At 42.2% G+C, this 24,580-nt stretch overlaps 2 protein-coding genes across 7 annotated transcripts in view; one reads left to right on the top strand and one right to left on the bottom strand.

The window, feature by feature from the left end:
- macrod1 (mono-ADP ribosylhydrolase 1) overlaps positions 1-24,580 on the top strand; it is a 96,401-nt gene that overhangs the window by 11,635 nt on the left and 60,186 nt on the right. The window lies entirely within an intron of this gene.
- The window catches only part of flrt1b (fibronectin leucine rich transmembrane protein 1b), a 31,496-nt gene continuing 15,607 nt past the window's right edge, over positions 8,692-24,580 (bottom strand). For all 3 annotated transcript variants that reach the window (XM_068588707.1, XM_068588691.1, XM_068588699.1), the window contains exons 2-3: positions 16,236-17,283; positions 8,692-13,523 (exon numbers count right to left, since the gene is read on the bottom strand). In XM_068588707.1, the coding sequence (XP_068444808.1) occupies positions 11,307-13,508 (2,202 nt within the window). In that variant the 5' untranslated portion in view covers positions 13,509-13,523; positions 16,236-17,283 and the 3' untranslated portion in view covers positions 8,692-11,306. The remainder of the gene's footprint in view (positions 13,524-16,235; positions 17,284-24,580) is intronic.

The raw sequence follows: 24,580 nt of genomic DNA, 5'->3' as shown, positions 1-24,580 counted from the left end.
CCTCCTTTACAAATTAAAGTGATTTAAGTCATTTAATCCGAGGTTGCAACTTTAAGTACAGCATTGAAGTAAATGTAAGTACACAGGCAGGTGGAACAGGATCGCCGGATGCTAAAACAAAAGTCCAATCTGTGCTTTCAGTCACCTTTTATAGATTGAGCTGCTTCAGGGAAGGTAAAGACCTGGTGAGTGGAGAAGGATGGGAAGAGCTGAGCACCACAAGCAAACAGGCAATGAGGAGGATGACAGATATTAGGAACCAGTAGACAAGATGACAACAGTCAAACAGTCATTTTGGGATATTTTTGCTTAAACTCACAGTTGATTATCTAAATTGTAACTAATACATTTTAAGTCGATCAAATAGAAGAGTAATCCATTAATACATGCTTATAGGCTTTAGTCTGTAGCAAAGTCACTTTACTTCTGTCGTGTAGAACCACTGGGTGTTATCTTTGATTCACAGCCTCAGACGCAGTGACGGGACCTTTAAGTCACTGCATTTAATGTGTAAACAAAGCTACTCTCTCAATCCTAAATGTGTTTGAATATAGTGTGTTTCTTCTATAGTGAAGACTGGACTTTAAGGAATCTGTGTATATAAAATAAATTGCTTGATAGACTTGTTAGTGTGGAATAAATAAAAAGGACATTTAATATTAATAGCCTGTCACTGAAGAGATGCTATAATTACCATGCTTCCTGTATTGCTTCTGAAGAGAGCTCATATCTAAGCTACAGTAATTTTTCTTTTTACTTAATCCTCCTTATGATTTAAAAATACATAACAAACGAAGACAAAATTGCTCTTCCACGCCCACTTGAAGTGGCTCTCTTTCGTTGGTAATGTAAATTAAAGCCTGTAGGCATATTCAATATCTTAAAGACTTAAGACAATCAACTGTGAGGAATGAGGGTCTGTATGCTTCATATTCACTTTAAAAAGCACACAAAGCTGTTTGTGACTGACATAATTTAATAATCAGCTGTACATTTCTGCTATTTTTTTGTGTGCTCTTTATTAAGGTTTCTTAACATGCACACAACCAACCCTGGTCCTGTCTTAGCTTCAATCTTAGATGCTTGTATGTCATACTTTTCATCACTGTGCTGAAGTCACGTTATGTCTCCTCGGTCCTCTTGTATCTGTGTCTTTGCCATGGGCGAAGTTTGGAGGCTGCAGTGACTCTGTGAATTGGCTTCAGCATAAATTCAGACAGTGCTACTGCTCTATTTTTTACAGTCTAGATCTGTCCGAGCTGATTACGTTACAACTGCCAGAAATATCACTTTACTGGTCATTTGGGCTGCAACATTAATGCTCACTGTGTGCTGAAAAATTTGAGCTTTCAAGGTTCAGTGCCCAGATTTCCGCGAAATGCTCTGATGTCCAGTTTGTGTCTCAATTTGAGTGGGAAGATGGAAGTAAAGCTACGATTCTTTACGGTACATCTCCAGCGTTTCGTCCTCTTTGTTTCCCGTTCTTTTTCTTTTCCGCGTCCATTAGGATGACATTGCAGGGATGTGACCCGAGAGGAATGAGACATTGGCATTAGACAAACGGGCCTCAGTTTACAGCTTCAGATTGATTTACACCCTGCCATTGGGAAGTTAACATACCCCTGGAGAGTTAATCCTTAATGTTGTCCAGGTCAGTAAATAAACAGAAAAAGAAAAGCCAAACTGAAAGAGTTTGCAGAAAAGCTCATTCGTGCTAATTATTTCTCTCCCACCCCTCCCTTGTTAAAAGCTTTCCCACCCCTCCAATCAATTGCCACTTTAGCGAGCAGGAAGGGATGGAGGAAGTGCGAGCGTCATTAGCCTGATTGGGCCGATGTGGGAGACTGAAGGAGATGGAGTGAGTGAGGGAGTGAAAGAGAAAAAGGAGTCAGCTTGATCATCAGCACTTGGCCCATCAGAGCTTCTGTCATCAAGACAAGTGCTACCTTCAAAAGTCTTGGTTTGTTGTGCGGCATTGTGACTCCTTGAAGGCCCAGGGGACTTCTGCATTGGAAGCTGTTGCCGGTCAGGATCAAAGCTGGACAGACTGGAGACTGCACCTGAAATGGAGGATTTCTTTACATCTGTTCTGAAAAGATTTCAGAACAGATGTAAAGACAATCTGGCTTCAGACCTGAATCTTTTTCTTTTGGCCTTTTGTAAGCAATGTTAAGTTTGTTCTAGCAACCGCCGCCGTAGCTTCCAAGTCAACTGGAAATGACGTTGGACTGTGAGACTCTGGTTCGAGCATAATCCCTCCTAACAAGAAGTCGGCTAACATAAACCCAGTCAGGACGAATATAAAGAAGTGCAACGGCATTTGAATCTGATTATCAGGCGACCGACACGCTTCCTATCTGCGTGCCACTGCCTTCCTGATCTCTGTGGAACCCTGCGTCTTTTTTGTGACTTGGTTGTTGATACACAGTAAATGTACTGTACTAAGTGTGTGAGGTAAAATAACAGACACTTCTGGACAGTCTCTCAAAGGCACAAAAAGCGTGTAAAAAAAACGTGTAAAAAGTAAGAAGGGAGTTCAAATCCTACTTTGCATTAACACTGGAGCTGCACAATGAATCAACATGTTTTTCAAATCACAGAATTCTTACTGCAAGAGACACACTATTTCTTGTCCAAATACCATTTTTAATTAAATAATGTGGTGCTGAAAAGATGTCCCGGCCAACGCATCATATTTTACAGACTAGATAAATCGTCCTTTTTTGATACATATCCCTGTAAAAAATCCCACTGTAATCATTTTCACACGTTCGTCCACGTTTGCCCATGCAGTGCCACAGAAATATTCCAATCGGTGTGTGTTTCAGAAGCTGTCAGACGATCAAGCAGCTGCTTCATTTGACGTCCAAAATGGCTGGCTAAATGTGACCGGTCCTCTGAGGTTGTGACATTGTGACAATAATGTGCAGTTTGTAAAGGAGCCAACTGTCCGATTTGTGTGTCTTCCCTTGTGTGGGGCAGAGTGCAATTTTCTGCGCGGTCTCACTTAATGCAGTCCTCAGTGTAGCAATAATCGTTTGCATTCCCAGTTCTTTATGACAATAATAGTGCACCTTTTTTCAAATATTGGCTTTAGTGCCAGTAATCAGCCTAGCATTAAGTCTTTGGCTGTGCCTCCAAAGTCCTCGTCTCCTTGGCTGCTGAGCTCGAATACCTGAACAGCTGAAAAAAATAAGGAAAAGCACGTTAAGTGCGTCCACAATCACCTGATGAATGGCTCTTTTTAATGAGTTTATCAACCTTTGGGAATTGATGTTTATTCATTTTGACTTTTGACATTGGACTCCAACCCGGTTTATTCAACCGGCTGTGCAAGTGATGTTGACTAGACAGAAGTGAGACACACAGGGCAGAATGACGAGAAATTAGATTAAAAGCAGAATTAAAAGCACATTGAAGGAAGAGTATTCTAATAGTAGGCAGTGTTATTTTAATAATAAAGTAGAATGCTGTCTGACAAAAAGCCGGCACTTTCTCCCATCTTCGCAATTATAACTTAGTGAAGAAAGTACAAAGGGTGCATCACTGTAACCTACAAAATGGGCTTTAAACTAACCTCGAGTCCTCTTTGCTTCTCTCCACTAGAAAATACAAGGAGCCCGCATTGTCTGCTCACATGTCCTCATCACAGACGAGGCTTTTGTCACATAATCACAGACAAGACGCGCAGAGAGTACAGCGAGTACGCACACCACTGAATTACCATCTTGTAATTGCGATCTATCAGGCGTTGTTGAGAAGTGATGCCCGATGAGCGTGCTGTCGGCCCGCCTGCATTATCAGAGCTTAGGAAATGACAAGACTATTTATAGGGACTATTTATCCACTTATCCTGTTGTCGCTATTGTCCACGGGTGGAACGGGCTGCCTGGTTAGATCCGCACTGTCGGAAAGGTCGATCAATCAACACGTCTGTTTGTACAGTATATGATGCCTGCTGGAAGATGGATGTACTGTACAGTATGTTTCAAATATCCTGTACATTTTCTCATTATGGTAAAAGTTCTGTGCAGAGAGAATGAACATCTGGTTGTAGCTTTTAATGCACAGTACATTTAATTGACACACATTAACTGGACTAATATCCTAGCTACAGATTTATTGAACTTTTAAACTGATAATCCGTTCAACGTTATTTCAATTTTAGTTAATTAAAGCATATTTTGTTTCGTAAATCCCCGGGTAAACATTAATTTTCAGTACACAAACAATAATATGTATTCGGTCAATACCAGTATAACATACTGCTGATTTAATAATGGGGAATATTTATCCCTGAAATTACAATTTGATGTTTGTTTTCTGGTGTATATCAAGTAAACTGAAAGCAAAGTGCAGGTGAATATCTCTGTCATGAAAAAAGTCAAGGACACTGAGATGCTTCGAGATACAAAGAACACCTCCATCTCCGTAATGTCAAGCAGAGAAACGATTTATTACACCCTTTACTCTGTGTGTCTTCCACAAGATCAACAGCATGTGATGGGTTTGTAGTCTCCTCATGCATGAGCGCGCCGTGTGTGTGTGTGTGTGTGTGTGTGTGTGTGTGTGTGTGTGTGTGTGTGTGTGTGTGTGTGCGTGTGTGTATGTGCACGTGTGTGTATATGTCGTTGCCCATTAGTGTGTGAGTGAGTCGGTCTCAAGGTTTTATTAAATTTGATATTTTAGTTGATATTTTATTAGAAACAAGGATTTATTGTGTTTATGGTAAGCACGTTCTGCAAAGTACAAGGCTGGTGTGTTTCTATATTTGTATTTATTGTCTTACAAATCCCATGAAAAGACCAAAACCAACAGTTTTGTGTCTCTTTTGACTTGCAACCTGTGGATGGCACTCTGTTCTTCTAGTTATTCAGACTGAAGACCTCAGTCTTTTAAAACTGGTCATGAATGTATACATTAATAATTAAAAAAGGCCAAATAATTTCAGAAAAAGATGGTCATATAGTTTTTAGCAAATGTCACTTCAACTTGAGTAAATCAGTTGGGGAGAGATTTAAGGTCTGAAATTTCAGATCAGGATATTTTTCACTTACTGTAAACACATTAAATACACACATATTTTTGATGAAGATACATTCCATTGTCTTTTTTTTTAGGAATTGTAAGGCAATTACTGATCTGGACATTTTGCATTTGAAAAGTAAAGTTAATACTTTTTGATTGAAAAAGCAGACTCTTTCTACATTTAATCAAACAAACACATTTCAACCTGATCTAACGTAACATCAGCGAAAAAATGTTTTTTCACCTTTTTCTTTTATTAGTATTTGTGTGCCATCGTTTGTCCAGATTCACAGGAGAAAGATAACCGGAATGAAGGGATCGAGATGAGGAATGACGAGGACCCGAGGCTGGATTCAAGCGAGCGATGTTTCATTCATAGCTGGCACCTTAACTCCTGACTTATTGTGTGTCTTTTAGCAGTTTTTGGAGAACAATGGATGTATGCACCACAGATAAATAACATTTATTTTTGTGTCTTTTCATGGGATTTATTGCCTAAAAGAAAATTAAAGAATATCACCTGCTTTATCTTTTTTTTAAATTTGTTTAAATTGCATCTTTATTCACAGTAGATTAATAGTTATGATTCCATCATTTTGTGAAATATTTGTAAATGTTTTTTTAAATTTGACAATAACTTGCGCAGCCTTGAACCAACAGCACGTTGTGTGTGCGAGACCTCTGGTGTGATCACAAACCACTCTGTGGAATTCTCAACCAAGTGATGAATAATTTACTCTGCTCCTAGAATTCATTTTTTATTTTTTGGCTGCGATGTGTCTGCATCTGCTGAAGTAAAGGCTGAGAGTCAGTACCCCTGAGAAATCACAAGTTGCCTTAACTACAAGTGCTGCGGTCTCCGTGCGGTCCAGAGTGTGGAGCCCGGAGAGGTGGGCAGTAAGTCGACCATGAGTGAAGGCTCAGAGCTCTGAAGGACCCCATCCAGCAGGAGCCCAGCGCCTGAAGCGCTCCTCAGCAAGAGTTGTTTCTCTTGACTTTCCACTTGAAGGCCGGTGGTGAAACTAAATGCCTGACGGTTTATCATTTGAATAGCGGGAATCCATCAACTATTCACTTAATGCCAGTTTAGAAAAGAGAATGACGCAAAGACTTTGCCTCATTCTTCGTATCGAAAGGAGTCAGCTGAGGTGGTTCGGGCAAATCATCCGGATGCCTCCCATTGGAGGTTTTCCAGGCACGTCCAACTGGGAAGAGGCCCCGGGGAAGACCCAGGACACGCTGGAGGGATAATATCTCCCGGCTGTCCTGGGAATGCCTCAGGATCCCTCAGATTGAGCTGGAAAATGTTGCGGGTGAGAGGGAAGCCTGGGTCGCCCTGCTGGGCCTGCTGCCACCGCGACCCGACCCCGGATAAGCGGCGGAAAATAGATGGATGGCCAAAACTTTAAGTCTATAAATACTTTTAACTTTCTTTAATTTTAGATATTTGTTTCCTTAAAAGCATGGTGACAAAAAAGATTCAGTGGTATAAAGGCTCATCATTAAGCAAGTTTAAAAGATACAAAAAAACACAGAATGCTGGGGACTTGAATAGAGGACAATTGCAGTACGAAGGCAGCATTTTTTTTTTTGCTTCCATCTCACTGGAGGCGCCTTGCAGAGGCACCAAAGTGTCTCTTTCTCTGATAGACGGCACAATGCACACAGTTAGTGTTGATATAATCCCCTGGAGATTGTCGTAGTTTGCTATTTGGTTTGTTTTTTTCCACCAATGTCCTCTCCAACTATTGCTATTTTTGTTATTGTTGGATGAGTTCATACCTCTGAGGTATTTCGCCGGTTTCTTGCAGTGTGTGTGAAGAGAAACGTGCCAGTGTTTGTTGTCCTGCTCCGTCGTACATTGAGTCCACCAGTCTCCTGTCACTCCAAGGTGGACAGGTTTGTGTCCATCAAAGACACATAGATTGACAGATGATGTTTTGGTTTTGGTCAGAGGTTTGAAAATGTTGTGAGGTATTGTCTCAAGATTAGCGATGCTGTTTATGCATGCCTTATGTGTGTTTCAGATATGGTGCTTCTTGCCAGCACACACGTGTGTTGCTGCTTTTTCGCCCCGCTGTGCACTCTCATGTCCATTTACTGCATCTGTTTATGTCTTTCACCTTTCTGCCCTTGGCTGCTGTGAGCTCAATCCGAAGTCTGAAGCGAACATGAACTTGTGATTGCAGCTTACAGTCCAGTCTGTTTGATTTTCAACTCAAATAACAAAAGAAACTTCGAGGAGCATTTGTTTGTGGAAAAAAACAAAACATTGTGGCATTGAAATTATTCTATTCTGTTGTGCATCGCTTGGGGAGTAATGCATATATGCATGCGTACATACATTTATCCAAATGCATGTATTTATAGGAATGAATTGACCTTTTTGCTAAAGAAGCTTATAATGCATGCAGACACTGGAAGGCACTTTATCGTGCAATGCAGCTTTACATCACTCTTAACAGCCCTGTGGTGAAGGAAACACTGAGTTTGGACTTTAAAATGCAACTGACCATTTTATTGCAAATTTGTGAGTTTGGCTCATTTATTAAAGAAATATAAACAATGTCCTTGTGAATAGATTGAATTAAAATGAAAGACATTGAAACTAAAGACACGTGCTGTGGCGCTTGTATACACATGCCATGAAACACATGTTTGATATCTTAAGCTTGTTTTACTATTGTTTGAACACAATGGAGGAATAGCTAGAAAATCCACTTTGATCCCATTTGTTGCTTTGCTTCAGTACATTTCAGACTCAATGTGCTCGAGTCCCTGAGTATACATCTTTTTGTTGGGTGTAATGTGAGTTGGAATAATTAAGCTGGAGATGGTAATAGACTGCGACAGTGAAAGGCCTCCATAATGACGGATGAGAACTCAGGGCATTGTCGGTAAGAGCACAGACGTGGAGCTACAGCTGCATCACATTTACAGCACACACCCAGACATGTAATCACAAATAATTATTTAGATAGTCTTTTTTTTTTTTTTATCTCGCTCTCAGAGACATTGCACAAAAACGCACATCTGTCTACAAAGAGTGACTCTCCTTCACAAACACCCGACACAAGCAGTTACTCCAAGATGGACACTTATACACTCCCCCGCTCGTTATATTGATCCATGCTTACACAAGTATTAGCACTCACTTAAAATGAGATACATGTCTTCTGAAGCACGGCTCAGAAACACACACACACGCACGCACGCACGCACGCACGCACGCACGCACACACACACACACACACACACACACACACACACACACACACACAGTTTTTCATGTTACTTGGTAAAACATACAACACACGCTATCGCGCAAACCTCTCAGGATGAAAACACATGTGTGTGCTTTGGGCTGGCAGATTGCTCCATATCGAAACTGAGCCACTGATGTATTCATCCAGTGTGTGTGATTTAACGAGGTCCACTCCGTATCGTCATAAATCATATTAATAATCTTGAACTTCCCATTGATTTTCATTTTTTTAAGCCATCCCAGTGCATTATTTGATATCTCCAGCCTTTGTTTCAGATTTAATGAACTCCAGAAACACACACATGCACACACGCACACACTTACACTCAAAGAAAACTCATGAAACTACTTTTTCTTTTAGAAGTCTTTATTCATCTGTGTAGAAAAAAAGACGATAAATGGAATAGCGTTTTGCACCCATTTTTATGTTTATACATAAGAGTGTTTTTTTTTTAATTATCTCATCTGAGGGTGACATTTTTAATGGAAAAAGGATTTCTGCACAGAATGAAAGGAAGCTTCAGTGCTCTTAAAAAAGAAAGAAAAACAAATGCTGCAAAAAAATTAAAACAACCCTAAAAAGAAACGCACCGAGCGCGTCCAATATTACTGGTACACAGTAACATAGGTTGGAAAAGAGAGAGAGAGAGCGACTGAAAGTAAGAGAGCTCTCTCACCTTATAGATCATTTATCCCCATCCTTCTCTCTACGCCTCACTCTTTAGTTCTCGCTACTCTCTACTCGTCCTCTTTTGATCTGTGGCTGTTTGTTAGCGTTTTCCTTTGAAGTTCCTCCTCCCTTCAATTATATTACTGGGGTCAGTGAGAGGCAGTCAGAAAGCACATCATGCAGTGTGTGTATGTTTGTTTGCTTGTCAAACTGCACAGTGTAGCGGTCAGACTGTGATCCCTGTGTCCATGCTGTAGTATGGCCTAAAACTGGAGTAAAGGAAATCTTTGCTTAGTTTTTAGATTTTTTTCAGTCGAATAGATTTTTTTAACAACTGGAATGTCTATTTGTTTAACTTTGCCCAATAAACATGAAGTTCAGATAAAAACACGGACGACCTGAGTAAACTAATGTAGTTAACTTCCTACTCACAGGATGCATCAGGTGAAGCTTTACATTTCAGTTATTTTAAAGTGAGATATTTTCATTTTTACTTTGATTTGAACTCAACATATGAAAAATGACAATGTCCTGTCTCTATCACAACAATCTACTGGCCAGAGTAATGTCATACCATTGTGTGTTTAATCAGATTTTCAGTCACATAAGACTATAAAATACTCACAGATGGGAATCTGAAACTGAAGGAAAGATTTAGCATTTTTGCTTAAAAAATTACTTCAAGGATTATTCATTTATTGAAATAGCTGTAGATTGATTTTCTTACGATTGTTTAATAGACTTAATTGTTTCCTCTCTCATACTTTAATATCTCTAGTTTTACAGCCATTATATGAGTAGTGGTAATTCCAACTTCCACCAAAACATTATTAGCTGCTAAAATGTATTTTAAATTAAGTAGATTTAACCAGGCTCTAGATGATAAAGAGTTACTATTATACGATGTATAATTAGGTTTTTCTCAGTTCATTTGCAAAAGTAATTTAATAATGAGACCAGACCACAATAGAACTCAGATGAATGGGTACATACCTTTTCCTAATTTTGAGGGAAAGGTTTTAATTGCCGTTCTTAAGCTACTCATTTATCTTAGTCTTGGCAATCATTTGATTGTCTTGTCATGCCTCTCTTCTCAATGTTGTCATACAAACATTGGCAAGTAAACAGGTCCATTTTATGATGAAGATACATGACGCATTAGCTTGAGTCTTTTACTTGTAATGATCACAGGCAACTGAGAACGGTGCAGAAGTGGATACACTGGTGGTAAAATTTGAGCCATTTTTTTTATGATGATGTCACATTATTACAGTTGCCGCCCCTCTTCTTTACCCTGTCTGCACCCTTCTCGATCCCCTATCTTCTTTCCCATTTGTCTGCTCTTTTTTTTAACCTCCTGCCGCTTATTTGTCAGATGCCCTTTTTTCACTTTTTTTCCTTCATTTACTGTCCTCGCTCTCTGCCTTCAGCCATCACACCTCTCTCAGTGCCTCCATCTTTCAAACAGCACCCCTCTTCCCTTGTCTTATTTTCTGTTCTAACCACACATCTATCCATCACTCCCCCCACACTCTCTCACTCTCTCTCTCTCCTTCTCATTAGTCTCCCTATGCTGTGGTTTGTGTCTCCTGTCTCTGTCAGAACTCTTATCACAGCTGTCAGCTCCCTTGGCGAGAACAAAGTCGTCCTCTGCTCACGGCACCACAAAAGACACAAGAGAAATAAAAGGAAAGAGCCTTCGCCAAAAAAAGAGAGGCTGAAAGGAGGAAAAATTAAAAAAGGGGGGAGTAAATCAGAGGAAAAGAGGGGGCTAGGAACACATCTTTTCATGTCAACCATGATGCATTGTCATCTGTGGGTTATAACAACCATTGATTTCTCCCTCTGTCATCCCTTTAATCTATACAGCACAGAGCTTGCAGTTGGTAGGAAGATATGAGAGCTATCTCTATACACATCAACTGCCTTTTCATCATAAATATATCTCCTGCTAAATCAGCTAAGCCTAGTATATCAACCTCAAATAAGTTACTGTGTATTATTATGAGCTGAGAAGAACAGTAGGTTTGAACGACACTGAGATATCCAAAAGAGAAAACGTAACCATTTATAACTATAAGTAGGGCTGAAAGAAGGATCCACTGTATAATGTAGTATACAGTAGTAGAGTATAGTAGGACTGTTACTTCTGTAACTCAATAGCAATGTCCAATCAACACAGCTGAAATCAGTCTTTTCTACATAGCAAACCAATCAGAATTGAACCAGCAGAGGCACAGAGGGTACTTTGGAAACCAAGGACAATATGGCCACTAACCAAGGGGTCGTCATCATAGAAATGGCTCCCGGCCTTTGTGGCTCAGATAATGTGTCCCTGTATTATCACGTGTAGGCATAATCTATGTCGGGAATGCCACCCTCTCTGTAGCCACGGTTGGTACCATAAGTGGCATGATGGTGGCTGGTTTGGCTGAGGATGGTGCCATTGAGGCTGCCGGCTCCGTGGCTGCTTCGGTAGGTCCCGTTAGCTTGGGTGGAAGAGGAAGAAGAGGGGAAAATGGTGTGGATGTAGGTGACATCCTCTAGCTTAGGCTGCAGGGGCTGATGGGCCATAGCTGTCATCTGAAACCCTGCAGGAGGGGCCCTGATCTCTAAGATGGAAGTGTCTTTCTTGGTGCCTGACTCTACATAGTCATCATATGGTTTCCCGCCCCGGCCCCTGCTGTACGAGCCTGAGTCCCCGGACACGTAACTTGTTCTCTGTCCATACCAGCAGAAGATGCCAAAGATTAACAGCAGGCTTACTAGCGCTGTGGCACCCCCAATGATCCCAGCCAAAGGCAGGGCTGTTAGTTCTGAGTCCTGTCCCTCTTTATCCGAACCCTCCCCTCCTGTGTTGACCAGTGCCTCTCCAGTTTCTATCTGAGCACAAGCCGGGGCCGAGTCTTTACCGTCTGTGTCCATGATGCCAACTCGAGATAAACCCATGCTGGAACCCCCAAAGGAGGACTCCTGTCGTAGTGGCAGCAGACATATGAGGTAATGGGAGCGTGGGGTAAGCTGGGTAAGGAGGTACTGCCTCCTCTCTCCAGGTACCAGAGTCTCTGTTATGGAGCCAAGAGCTGCACTGCTACCCAACCTCAGCCACGACAAGCGGAAGGAGGGTGCCGGCTCTGGACACAGCCAGCTCACCAGTACACTGTCCGAAGAGAGAGGTTTTACAGTCAGCTCCAGGGCCTCTCCAGATACCTGTCCCCCTTCACCAGGAGGCAGAGGCATAACGAGGCCCGGCCGCTTGGCTCGCAAGGTGAAGAGGGAACCTTGTGTCGGGACCAGCAGAGAGGTAGTGGTGGTGCTACCATGGGGGACAGAAGCCACTGCTTGGCCCCCTCTAACACCATCTTCGCCACCTCCTCCATCTTTTTCTGATGGGCTCATCCCCATTCCAGTACTGGGACCAGCAGCAGGGCCTTCACATTGCTCCATCATGGAGGTTAGTTCTCTTAGGGCCTGCCCCCTTACAGGCTCGGGCCCCTGACAGGTCATACCCCTGACTGTCACCGCTGCCCCCCGGCTGTGCAGCCATGCGTGGAGCCAGCGAAGGTTGCAGCCACAGTACCAGGGGTTTCCTCGTAGCAGTAGCAACTCCAGGCTTTCTGTATCCTTCAGAAGTCCTCGTGGGAGAGTGGTCAGATTGTTTCCTGACAGGTCCAGCCTCTGTAGTCGCCGCATCGCATCCAGCGCCCCCCGTGGTATGTGAGTCATTCCATTGTCTTGCAAATGGAGACGGACAAGGTGAGCCGATGGTAGGTAGACTGGCGGAGACTGCAGCGCATTTCTGACCAGTGACAGCTCAGTCAGGTTGGAGAGACGGGAGAAGGTGTCATCTGCAATGCGTGTGTTGGCCAACAGGTTCCCATCCAGGACCAAGCGTCGCAGGGAGGAGAGCCCACGGAAGGCATGTGTGGGGATGGTGCTGATTCTATTGTCGTCCAGTCGTAACTCTTCCAAAGATGCCGGCAAGCCTGCAGGGATGCTTGATAGGTGGTTCCGAGACAGAAACAGTAGTCGAAGCCGTGGAGTCCCGGAAAAAGCTCGCTCCTGGATGCTAACTGTGGATATAGAGTTATCATCCAGGTGCAATCGTTCTAGTAATGGTAGCTTGGCCAGAGCCGATCTCGGTAACGTTCGTATATTATTATCCTGCAAATGGAGCTCCCGTAACGAAGGTGGGAGGTGTATAGGGAATTCATCCAACTGATTGGCATAAAGGTAAATCACACGTATGGAAGTGCTGCGTTCCAGTGATGGAGGTAGGCCAGCGTTAGTCAGCCGGTTGCTCTGCAGGTAGAGGATGGCAGCCATTAATGGTAGTGGAGGAATTATACTGAGGCCACGGTCGTTGCAGTAGACAAAACCCTCATCACAGCGGCACACTGAGGGACAAACAATGCCCTCGTCTCCCTCGCCCGTCTCCATGGCAATTGCCGCTGCCGCCAGTTCCAGCACCTCAGCCAATAAGGTGAGGCACAGGAGGAGCAGAAAGAGCCAATCACGGAGCTCGGCAATACTCTCAGCTGCCATGTTGGTGCTCAGCTCCTGATTGAAAAAGAGAAAATGGGAAACTGGATTAAAACAACTACAAAGGTTTTTATTCATTGATTCTAAATCACAGTCACTCTTACATTAAAAAGAGAACCTAGAAAGAGTTGTTGGCAAAATTACAAGTTTTTGATGAAAACAGTGGACAAACCTCAAAGAATTTCTCAACTAATGTGCTGTCATTTCAAGCTGCTGTTAAAAGTTACATTTTATCATAAAGTGAAGACAATTTGGGGTTTGAATAGGCAGACATACTTAATAGGGACTGTCCAGTATTATATGGGTCAGAGCAATCAAGCAGAAGACAAACGGACATTTAGAGGCAGAAAGGGCGATGAAGGGTGGAGTGAGCAGGCGAGGAAGATTACAAGAATTGGTAAAAGGATGACAAAGATGGAGAAAATTGGACAGTGACAGTTGCAGGGAGGAAAAATAATCGCAATTTTTTTTTCCCGGGGAGATTAACTGAAACGGAGTGAGTGACATAAAACAAAAATGGTTGGGAGTTCGGGGAAAAGAAAATCAGATTAATTGCCTACAGTGTTGTTGACTTCTTTAAAGACACCAGAAGTGATGAGCCTGTTGTTACTGCACTATACCTGACCTTCCAATGAAATTATAAAGAGAATACATCTAAAGAAAGAAATAGAACAGAAGAAGAATAACACACACAATGTGCCTGTTTGACATTATGACAAAAAACACACACGAAGAAATGCACACACAAATGAATAAACATACTGAACACAAAGTATTCATATACAGAACAGAGTCTCAGTACAAGCTGACATGTATAATGCATGTTTTCTCTTGGTTGTTATTGTTCGTGAAATTTCTATAAATTATTCAGACAAGTGGTCTTGAAATCCCCAGAAATGTTTTACCAAGATATTTCACAGAGAAGTATTTTTCTGCAACATTAATACGTTCCTCGGTCTATGTTTTATGACTTGTCTCCTAACTAATTCCTGACACCAACATCAATAACATGAAATTACAATTCAGATAAAATGATCTCTGTGCACTCACATTCCCAGCACACTATTTATAGAATATGAATAATATACAGTAGTGAAAGTTGTGGAAATTGCACAGTGGCGTACTCTTGTTTGAATCCTTTCTTTTGGGTGGCCTCAGGCTAGAAAATGTGCCTTGATGTGTAATGCCTGACATGATTTGACAGCACATTTGATAAACAAATCCTCTAAAGGCAAGTCCCCCCTCCTTCGGTGCACGAATGCATGTGTATGTGTGTTTGTTTCGTATGTGAACTCAGTGATAGATGCAAAATGGCCCCTTGGCTGCAGTCAAAATCTATGCAAAGCAAACAAGAGCTGGCAACAATAGAAGAGATGGAGGGAGAGGGAGGGAGGGGTGGCGGGGGAGAGAGAAAGGAAGGCGAGGAGACAGATGGAGAGTTGGACAGTGGAAAGGAAATTAGTTTTTGGCAGTGAAGACTCAAGTCTGTATTAGCTGAGTTTGCTGCAAAAAGAACAGTGTTGTTTTTTCTTGTAAGAAAGGTGTAAAAAATAGCTGCATTCGTGTACCTGATCATGCTTGTTTGTGCCTCTGAAATTGTGTGTTGTGTGTGTGTGAGAGAAAGAGATCTGCATCAACAACAAGCAGCTCCTGTCTCAGCTCAACACAGGCAGTATTTTATGTTCAAGGGTAAAAAAAAAGGCTGTGTGCGCCATGCAATTCGGCATGAACCCAGACATTTTTCCCTTTTACTTAACGGTATTTTTAGATTAAATCTGACTATTTCCAAGCGTCCCCGGCATTTGAGAGACAGAAAAAGTAAGGGAGAGGAACATATGCACACAAGAGGAGGTGTCAACGTAGGAGCTGAGACCATATTGGGAGTGCTTTATGAATATCAACTAGCATATGCTTTGGTGCCACACTATCCCCGCTTCCCTTTCATAAATACCACTTGGCACAAACCTGTATGAGTGTTTCTGTTACATGCCAAGGTTTACTATTGACACGTCCTCTTAATGATCCTTTAGATGTTCTGTCTTCTCTCCCTTCCTGCCTCGTTCTCTTACTCTCTCCAACTGTCGCTGTCCCTCATGGCGCTCTTCTCTTCCCATATCTTTATCTTTTCACGCCATCTCCCTATCCCATCCGCCCACCACCACCACCCCTTCATAATCTTTCATTATATCCGCTCTCAGGTTTGTTTACAGAAGTGTCCGCACAGTCACCCTTCTCCTTTCCTCTTCATCTCCTCTCCAACCCCTCTCTTTTTTTCTCTTTCTAATCCTCTTTATCGTTTCCTCTCCAGTTGTCTGTTGATTCCTGCACAGTGAGATTGGATCAATCAGCTCTGGTTCAGTCCTCTTGCCCAGACCTCCTCTCTCCCTCATGGCGACTTAGCTTCTCTTTTTCATTTAGATGCAGCAGACCCCCCACCTCTTATTTTTCCCCACCTTCTCTTTCTCAGTCCCTCTTGTCCTCAGCTTTCTCGCCTCCGTATTCGCCTTCCTCTCCCTTCACGGCACCCCACCCCTATCGTTTCAATCATCTTCTGAAATAAAAGGCTTTTTTGTGAGCACAGAGCCAGTGTATGCTTCCCCCCCCCCCCATCATGTAGCTGAAAGCAAGTCGATGTGTGCTCTTCATTGCGGTGAATGCAGGAAGAACGTTTCTGTGTTTGCGTGTGAGGTCTGATCGACCCAGGGTGTGATTGCAAAAGGTCTCGCTAACCTGCTCAGTCTCTGTGCCTTTCACGTCCGCCGCAGCTTTGTTTTTCCTGTATCAAGGGTTTGTGGAGAGGAGTATTAAATATGTCTGTATGTGTGATTGAGGATGTAGCTCGTGGATCTCTGTCTGCTATTGCAGTTTCCCAGGCTTCTTTGAATCGTTCACAAGTGTATCCTTGCTCCTCGGGGCCGTTGAATCTTCCTCAGCTTGGGTGAATGATGATAGGGATGATGATAGCCTGTACTCCAGGGCTGCGCAAGTAGCAACACCAGCATGGCTCAAAGCCGCCTCGGCACCCACATTTGTGCGTTGTGTGTGTGTGTCTTACTGCCAAGCTCGTGCTCTCTCTGGGGTAAGGGGCTTTTAGGCCTGCCAACTCAAGTCATCTTCAACGAGCGTCCAGGGGCCTAATTCTGAACCCAATGCTCCACACCCAAATGCTACAGTTGGGCAGGCAGTCAGAAGATGGTTGAGGGCTCAAGGGTCCTTCTTCGAAGTCAAAAGCAATCCTGGATACTCATGCAAGCAGTGGGTCATGCAAAAATAGTTCAGTGCCGTGATACACTTGCTTTGAATAACCAGGTAGTGGTTTTAATTAATGAGCAGCACATAGAGAATAAGTGATAAGATTTTCACAGCTCAGAAAAATCCAGCAGAGAGTCTACGATAATTTGTTGTATTATAACAATTATTACGACATCAATTTCACACTTCGGTGATGGTAATGAATATGTTTGAGGCCGTGATGGACAGTTTGGACTGGTGCAGGCTGTAAAGAGTTGGGTTTAGAGGCTTCTTTCTCCTTCCCTCTCAGTTTCTGCCTCACTCTCCTCCGTTTAATGTTTAATCGCTTCCTTTCCAGTTCACATAGATGATCTTCAGAGGCTGTATGTGGTTCGCTCTGAGCGGCGCTGGGATGGCCGATCACGTGGCTTAGTGTGAAAAGTTCCCTCTCAGGTTAGCAGAAATGGGCCGCTCAAGTATCCTCAAGGTAGACTTCGTTGCTGTTTGCTTCAGCAGGACAGCTGGCTGAGTGTCAGTGAGCACCAACCTGAGAGGAGACAGCAGACAAGTACAATTTAAAAAAAATACTTGGAGATGCAGTGAATCAGAGGAACAAGATATTGAGGAATTTTTTAATCTTCTCTACCACACACAAGCGGCCATTTGTAACACATAAAAAATCAACCTCAAATGCAGAACAAAACCATGTCTATTTTGAGCTTTTTTGACGAGCTTTTATTATTTATTGAGCCCAATTTGTAAAGGTTCTAAGGCAAGAATAATACATAATATTGCATGACCAGATCTGTAATCCCATCAAATCTGTCATGCAACTTGTATACGTCAACATGAAAAGATTCAAATACTGAGACAGTAGTTTTCATGTCTTTCAAGTGTTTATTGCTAAAATAAATAAGAATAAAGGTGTTTTTATGAATCTGCATAAATTAAATGCTTTCCTGTCTTCTTTTTTTAATACCAGCTGTCCAAGTGACGCCAAGATGTACTTTTAGATTTCAACGTTGGCACAGTATGGAATACTAAAAGGTACGGGTTAAATAATTATCCCCATCAGAACGTTTATACCTTTTAAAATTAAGTAGCTCGTGAAAATACTTCCTGAAGGTCAACGCTCCATAAGTACAACACTAAGCTCCCAATGGACACAAACCTTGCATTAAGGTAACGCCATGTTTTATATCTGTTTTGTTTTTTTCTTCAAACAAAGCTTTTGAGCTTTCATTAACCACCACACAGTAAGTGCCTGTATCTTGGGTGCAGAATCAAACCCCCAGTGAAAACTAGCTTTAGAAATATAAGGTTTTCATCATGCATACTGAGTGTATAGAGACAGATTCATCAAGGCCATTAGCTGCTCCGCTGCTCACATTCGCCTGTTCACTTCATCCCAGAGTAAGTAGACTACATAGCCAACTGGGAAATTATCATGCCGTTTGCTTAAACACAAATAGAGACAGATAAAGATGTCCTCATTTTCAAAGGACACATGCTGCAGCTGTGAAGAAGTTGGTCAACAGCCTCATGTCTGTGCCTGGAGGTAACCTTGAAGGCTGTTTAAAATCATCCACGGAAGCTGCATCACACATCCTAAACTCATAGCGACTATGTGTGTTTCTAGGTCTGGTGTTTTAACTGGTTGCACAAATGAAAAGGAATGTGTTTATTTGGGCGTACTGTATGATAGGGTAGCTGGTGTGGGACGCAGTTGTTCTGTGTGTGGTGCGATAAATTGTCCTTTTTAATAAAACGGCTCCAGACTGATATCCAGTTTGTGACATAATAAACTGATTTATATGTGCAGAGTACAGCTAACATGCGTAATGAAAATAGCACGAGGTGGGAGAGAATGCTAAATAGAGATTGTTTGCAAAAAACATTGACTTTATGATTGGCATTTAAGGATAAATTAGATAGTGGTCTGTTCAAGGACAGTCTCGATGTAAACGGAGCATTATGTTTGGTGCTGTAAGAACATTATTTACTACTGGACCCTTTTCATTCCATTCCTTTGTAATTCATGGTTGATGTCTAATACTTAAAAATCCTTTCATGTTGGTATTTTGGAGGGCAAGGCTTTTAAGTGGCTTTGAAGTCAAATCATAATTCAAATGAAGACTTTTAATTGGATGTCATCAGTCATGGATTAAAAGCAGATGTCACCTTTAATGACAGCAACTGTCGTTTTAAAACAAGTCCCCTTAATTGGTTGCAATGTCTGGTCCAGAACTACCCTTACACTCGGCACTAATCTTTGCCTACCGCAGGCAAAATGTCTGCCTGCATTGGACGAGATGTGAATATTGAACATCAGCAGCATTTCAACAGCTCCCTGCCATTTTCCATTAGACATCAATATGTGAAGCTCTCTGTCTGTATAATGTCGAGGCTGTCCTTAAAACTTTTTGTGAGGGATTTTCAGAGGCCTGGGTATAGGGGAGAAGTGGAGACGAAGGAAATAGGGAGCATTAGGGAGCACATATTAGAGCAGGGGGTTAGGAGAGAAAAGCTAGACTCTAGTCATTTAGGAGAGGGAGTATCTGAAAAAGGTGTCTGTTAAAGCTTGAGGAAGGTCAGAGAAAGGTGCAGAAAGTTAACGACTTCTGTTTGTCATAACAGTGTTTCAGCACATTGTTGAAGCAAAGCCACAACTTTTCAAATATCTCCCTTATTAATTATATTACATTTCTCCAAATGTGAATATAGTGGTTAACCTTCAAGAAAGAGATTACACAACTTTTTAGTGGTGAACGAATACACGTTGACACGCAGCCAGCCTTCTCTTGCTACATCACAAAGAGTTTTGAGTGCTCTTTGAGTTTATCTCCTCTATACAAATGTCATTCTCTGAAGGTAAAAGGTGGAGTTTTTCAATGAAGGCTCATTAGAATCTACTAGAGCTGATGGTCAAGTGTCCTAGCAGCATTGAAATGTAGACACATGGAACAACTCTTGACTTCTAATGGTGGTTGTAAAGGTACTTTAGTGCGAGGCAACAACTATCTGATATGAAGTTTCATCAAGTCTCTAATATCAAGCAAGACAAATGTTGGATGTCGGCGCTTTAACTGTATTTAAAAATGTAAAAACAACAACATGAGAATACAGTAGAGCTAAAACGTTTAGTCAATAAATAGATAAGTAGTTTGACAGAAAACTTTGCCAACAACTTTAATGATTACCTCTGCAGAGGAGGCTATGTTTTCGGTTAGGTGTTTTGGTCGTATATCATTACAGAAAACACACTGGCCCGATTTTCATGAAGTTGTAGGATTGGCCAAAGAACTACCCAATTTAGGAGCGGATCTGAATCACAGGTCAGATACACACATTCATTTTTACTCATGGAAAAGACCTTGGTGGAGGTGTCTGCTCTCCAATAGTTATTTATTGATTGATTTCAACCTAAATGACAACAATTTAGTGGTTCCAACTTCTAATACAGCATTTATTGCTTTTATTGATGAGCATTTTTTTATTTTTTATTTTACCTCCACCAATCATGTTGTGTATTCGGTCCGCCTTATTTGCTTGAAAGACGGGTTACAGAAAGTATTGGCCCGATGAGCAGATCCGAATCACTGGGTGGATACAAAATAATCTTTCACTTTCGTGATTCACCCGTGATGCAGGCTCAGGCCTGTGCTGTCCCATTGTAATCCTTAATTCTATTAATCAATACGATGATGGAAATAATCATTAGTTGCCGCCTTAGATGGACAATAAGGCATCTTTTTTTCGAAGTGTTGATATACAGTTTATTTCTTGTATTTGTCCAGAATGAAATCTCAGGTTTTGGCCAACAGGTGTTCATGCCACAGTCCATTGCTTTTAAGTGTTTGGAATTTCTTTTATTAATGTACTGTGTCCTTACAGAGTGAAACCACAGTCAAATGAGTAACTGTTCTCTGGTAACAGAAGTACATTAAGAAAAATAGACCTACAGTGATGTAAAACAGTCGGGGCAAATGGGTAAATAGTTGAATCATACTGCAGTTGCTCAGTAAAAAGTGCAATATATCTCCTCTTTTTTTTTTAACTGTGTTAGTATTTTCTCATCAAAAAAGATCCTGCATATTATTTCTTGTTATTGCTTTCTACTTTTGCCATTATTCTCCCACCGCTAGTGAGGAGCAGCACAAATAAAGAGAGCGGTTCCCATTTAGTCTCGAGGTTTTAAACATTCCTGACTGACTCCTCACTGCGCGTCTTCTCTGTTGTACTTGTTTTTCTTCTTCTGCAGAACGGAGAGCACAGAGAACGCTTCATTCCTCGTGGGGACAGAAATCACTGCTCTTGTGAGCCAGTCAATGGCAACTTTGTAGCCTACAGGCACGCCGCAATATGTGACTTTCACTGTGGCTTCTTCGCAGTCCAAAGGCTCTCGCTGTTTTGTTTTCCTCTTTGCTTTGTACGATAACGATCTGATATTAGCGTCTTTTTTCTTTGCTTTAAGGGACAGTAGAGAAGGCTGATATTACCAGCTGAATAAAGTGAGCACACACCAAGAAATATACAAGAGTAAACGTATAAAGACAATACTGAGCTCAGGGCTGCTGTAGGCTCCAGTATAACTCGCTGCGACACTTTTTATGGAACACATCTGTTACAGAAAAGTGAACAGATGTGTAAATATGTGCACGTTCTTAAATATTTGGAGGTAGCATATGAACAGAAGTTACTGGATGTGCGTTTGTTAGAGGTCACCTTGTAAATTCTCTATATGGAGGTGAGATATAAAGAGGGATTGTCTGGTACTACAGGTGTCGACATGAATACGTCTTTCACATGAGCTATTACAAGAGGAAATCATGGGAATGAGATAAGGACAACGAAGCCTCTGGTTACAGAAACACAAACAATAAAATTGGTATAATTTTGTGTTTTTTGTCAATTTCAGAAATAATTATCAAATAACATTTTTTTTCCTTTTGAAAATTCTATTCCAGACGACCTCCGAGCTGCATTTTCACAAATGTGAAACATTGTAGTGGGTGGCAGCAGGAAATTGACAATATCAAATCTCCTTTTCTATCCACCCTTTGCTCCATCAGGCTGTTCAGAATAATTTTGGAAAATGGAAAGAAAAGAAAAGTGACAGCTGTGATACTTGGCAGAGTGCTCACTCTGTGCACTGTAGGGAGCAAGGAGATAGGAAGTGAGGGAGTAGGAGCTAGGGATTAATAGTTATGGGGCTGGGGACCAAAGTCTGAGTACTTTGTAATCATGTGGCTGCCTAACCCCAGTGTTAGCGGGGTTGATGAGCATGCGTCCCTGCTGACACACTCTCTCTACATCCACTCTGCTGAATATTAATATAGAGGAGAGAATTCCTCTGAGCCCCATTGTCAGACGGCCCTATTGTTCTCTGCTGGCCTCTCGCCGTGCGTGCATGTGTGTGTTTAGTGTTAATGCGTTAGTTGGTGTCTACATTGTGTGCTTGTGCATATTATTATGCCCATATCTTCAGCACGTGTGTGTGTGTGTGTCAGTGTCGGCTGCAGCAGAGCAGTAGTTAAAGTGGCAGTGAGGGAGATGAGGGGTGTGTTCACGGCCCGCCATGGCCCATAAAGGCAACTGGCCTGAGAACACTTGGACCAGCCATCAGGGCCCAACATTGGCAATTATTTCACCTCGAGGCACTATCTGTAAAATGAACACTCTCATTAAAACGTCCGTGTGTGTGCACGTGTGTATTCATGCAAATGTGTGTAGGTGTGTGCACATACACATGCCCGCAAGTCAATTTAGAGGCACGGCAAATATATGGCAGCACAAATGCTTGTCTTTCAATCAAAGCGTAATGTGCTGTTTATGATGTTTGACTTTGGATGTGTGCTCATGGGTGTGTCTATTTTCCCATTTCTTGTGTGTTTGCGAGCACATTTGTGACTGTGTGTGTGTGTGTTTGTGTAAAACTGTGTTTATGTAGGTGTGTGTGTGTGTGTATGTATCTGTATTGATTTATGTGTGTGTGTGACTGTTTAACTACCCCACACACGTAACTTTCCCATCTCTGCTTCCCTGTTTCTCATTTACTGAGCGAGTGCCAGAGAGAAGAGTGTGGGGGAAATGAGAAAACAAGTGATAGGGGGGAAGGAGAAAGAGAGGAAGGGAGAAAGAGAGATGGTGAAATGGAGGCCGAGAGAGAAGGTGGAGGGTGGAGGTTTACAGGAAAAAAATGAAGTGAAGCTGGAGTAAAAGGGTGAGGAAGAAGTGGGGGGACGGCAGAGAAGAGGGGGAGATAGAGAGAAGCAGGAAGACGTGGGGAAGAGAAAGAGGCGGAGGAGGAGGCAGCAGATTTATGAAGCCATTGGAATGTAATTTGGAGGCAGAAATTACTGTCAGCCTGAGCAAGGTTTAAAGTCAGTGAAGCCTGAATCCAGGGCCTGCCTCCGTGTGTGTCTGTGTGTGTGGCAAGTATCACAGACAAATAGATAGCAAATGTGATGCAGAATAATACCACAGAAGCTCCGCAGTTACTTGTCATACACACTGATCGCCACATGAGTGTGTGTGCGTGTGTATGTGCATGGACTTTTTTACTACTCTTCCATGCATGACTGACATGACTACACGGCATCGGAACATAACCCTGCATTCATATTTAACAGCTCATATTTCATCCATGCTTGAAGACGCAGACACACACACACACACACACACACACACACACACACACACCCACACGCATGGACGCAGACTCAGGCACTGAATTCTTGTCAGGCTCTGAAGGCCGTGACTCCGGCAGACTTAGTCGAGGGTGTCGGCGGCGTGGACAGAGCGAAGGCTGAGGAGGGCAGCGGGGGGCAGTGCGGGAGAAGAAAAAGACAGACAGAGAGAGAGAGACAAAGAGAGAGAGATAGACAGAGAGAGACACAGAGAGAGAGAGAGAGAGAGAGAGAGAGAGAGAGAGAGAGAGAGAGACAGACAGAGAGAGAGACAGACAGAGAGACAGAGAGAGAGAGTGCCAAGCATAGACAGAGAAAAAGGTAGAGGTGGGAAATAAGAAAAAGAGAGAGGGAGAGACATGAAGATGGGCTACAAAGAGAAGGGAGAGGGATGTGACTGGCTTTCTAACACAGCAACACACAGCTTCCATTTAGCATGAGAGGAGAGGCAGAGCAGGAGAGAGAGATGAGGGAGAAGACGGACAGGGATAATCAGCAAAGATCTGAAGGGAGGCACTCGGCTGTAACACACCCCTGGTGTGTGTTGGCTCTATTTTTGCCTCTTACTTCTAATCAGGATCCTCATCAATTAGCTTCAGTTAGATTTTTGGGACAAATTCGAAAGAAAAGACCAAAACCAACAATGTGTTACTATTTCTAACCTGTTAGAAATAGCCCATTTGTTTTCACAAAGACACGTCTCTGATCCAAATATATATATATATATATATATATATATATATATATATATATATATATATATATAATTCAAAAAGAGAAAAGGCTCAGTAATGATCTAAAACAGCTGAATGAGTATTATAAACACTCAGTATTTACAGCAGGGTAGTGTTTGTGGCATTGGCTCACAAAAAGACGATGGATGATATACAGAGGCGCCTGCAAAATGAATGCAGTTGAATGTAAAGAGCTGCAACACGATGGAATGACATGTTTTTTTGTGAGATTTTTGGACAACAACATAAATATATAATATTGCTAACTTTTTCTAATAAACTATGGACATTGTGATGATTTCTAACCCATCCCTGCTCGCAGCTTAGCAAATGCCTCCTCTGCAGTATTGGCTCGTAATGGAAGTCCACCAACGGCTGTATGCAAAGCAAAGGTGGCTGTCCCTGATAATCTGATTGGATG

This window comes from Clinocottus analis, unplaced genomic scaffold (assembly GCF_023055335.1).
Source record: "Clinocottus analis isolate CAN_PGR_092001 unplaced genomic scaffold, fCliAna1.0.p SCAF_10, whole genome shotgun sequence".
Classification (NCBI taxonomy): Eukaryota; Metazoa; Chordata; class Actinopteri; order Perciformes; family Cottidae; genus Clinocottus; species Clinocottus analis.
Note: the sequence above shows the minus strand (reverse complement) of the source record. Positions and strands in the feature narration are given on the sequence as shown.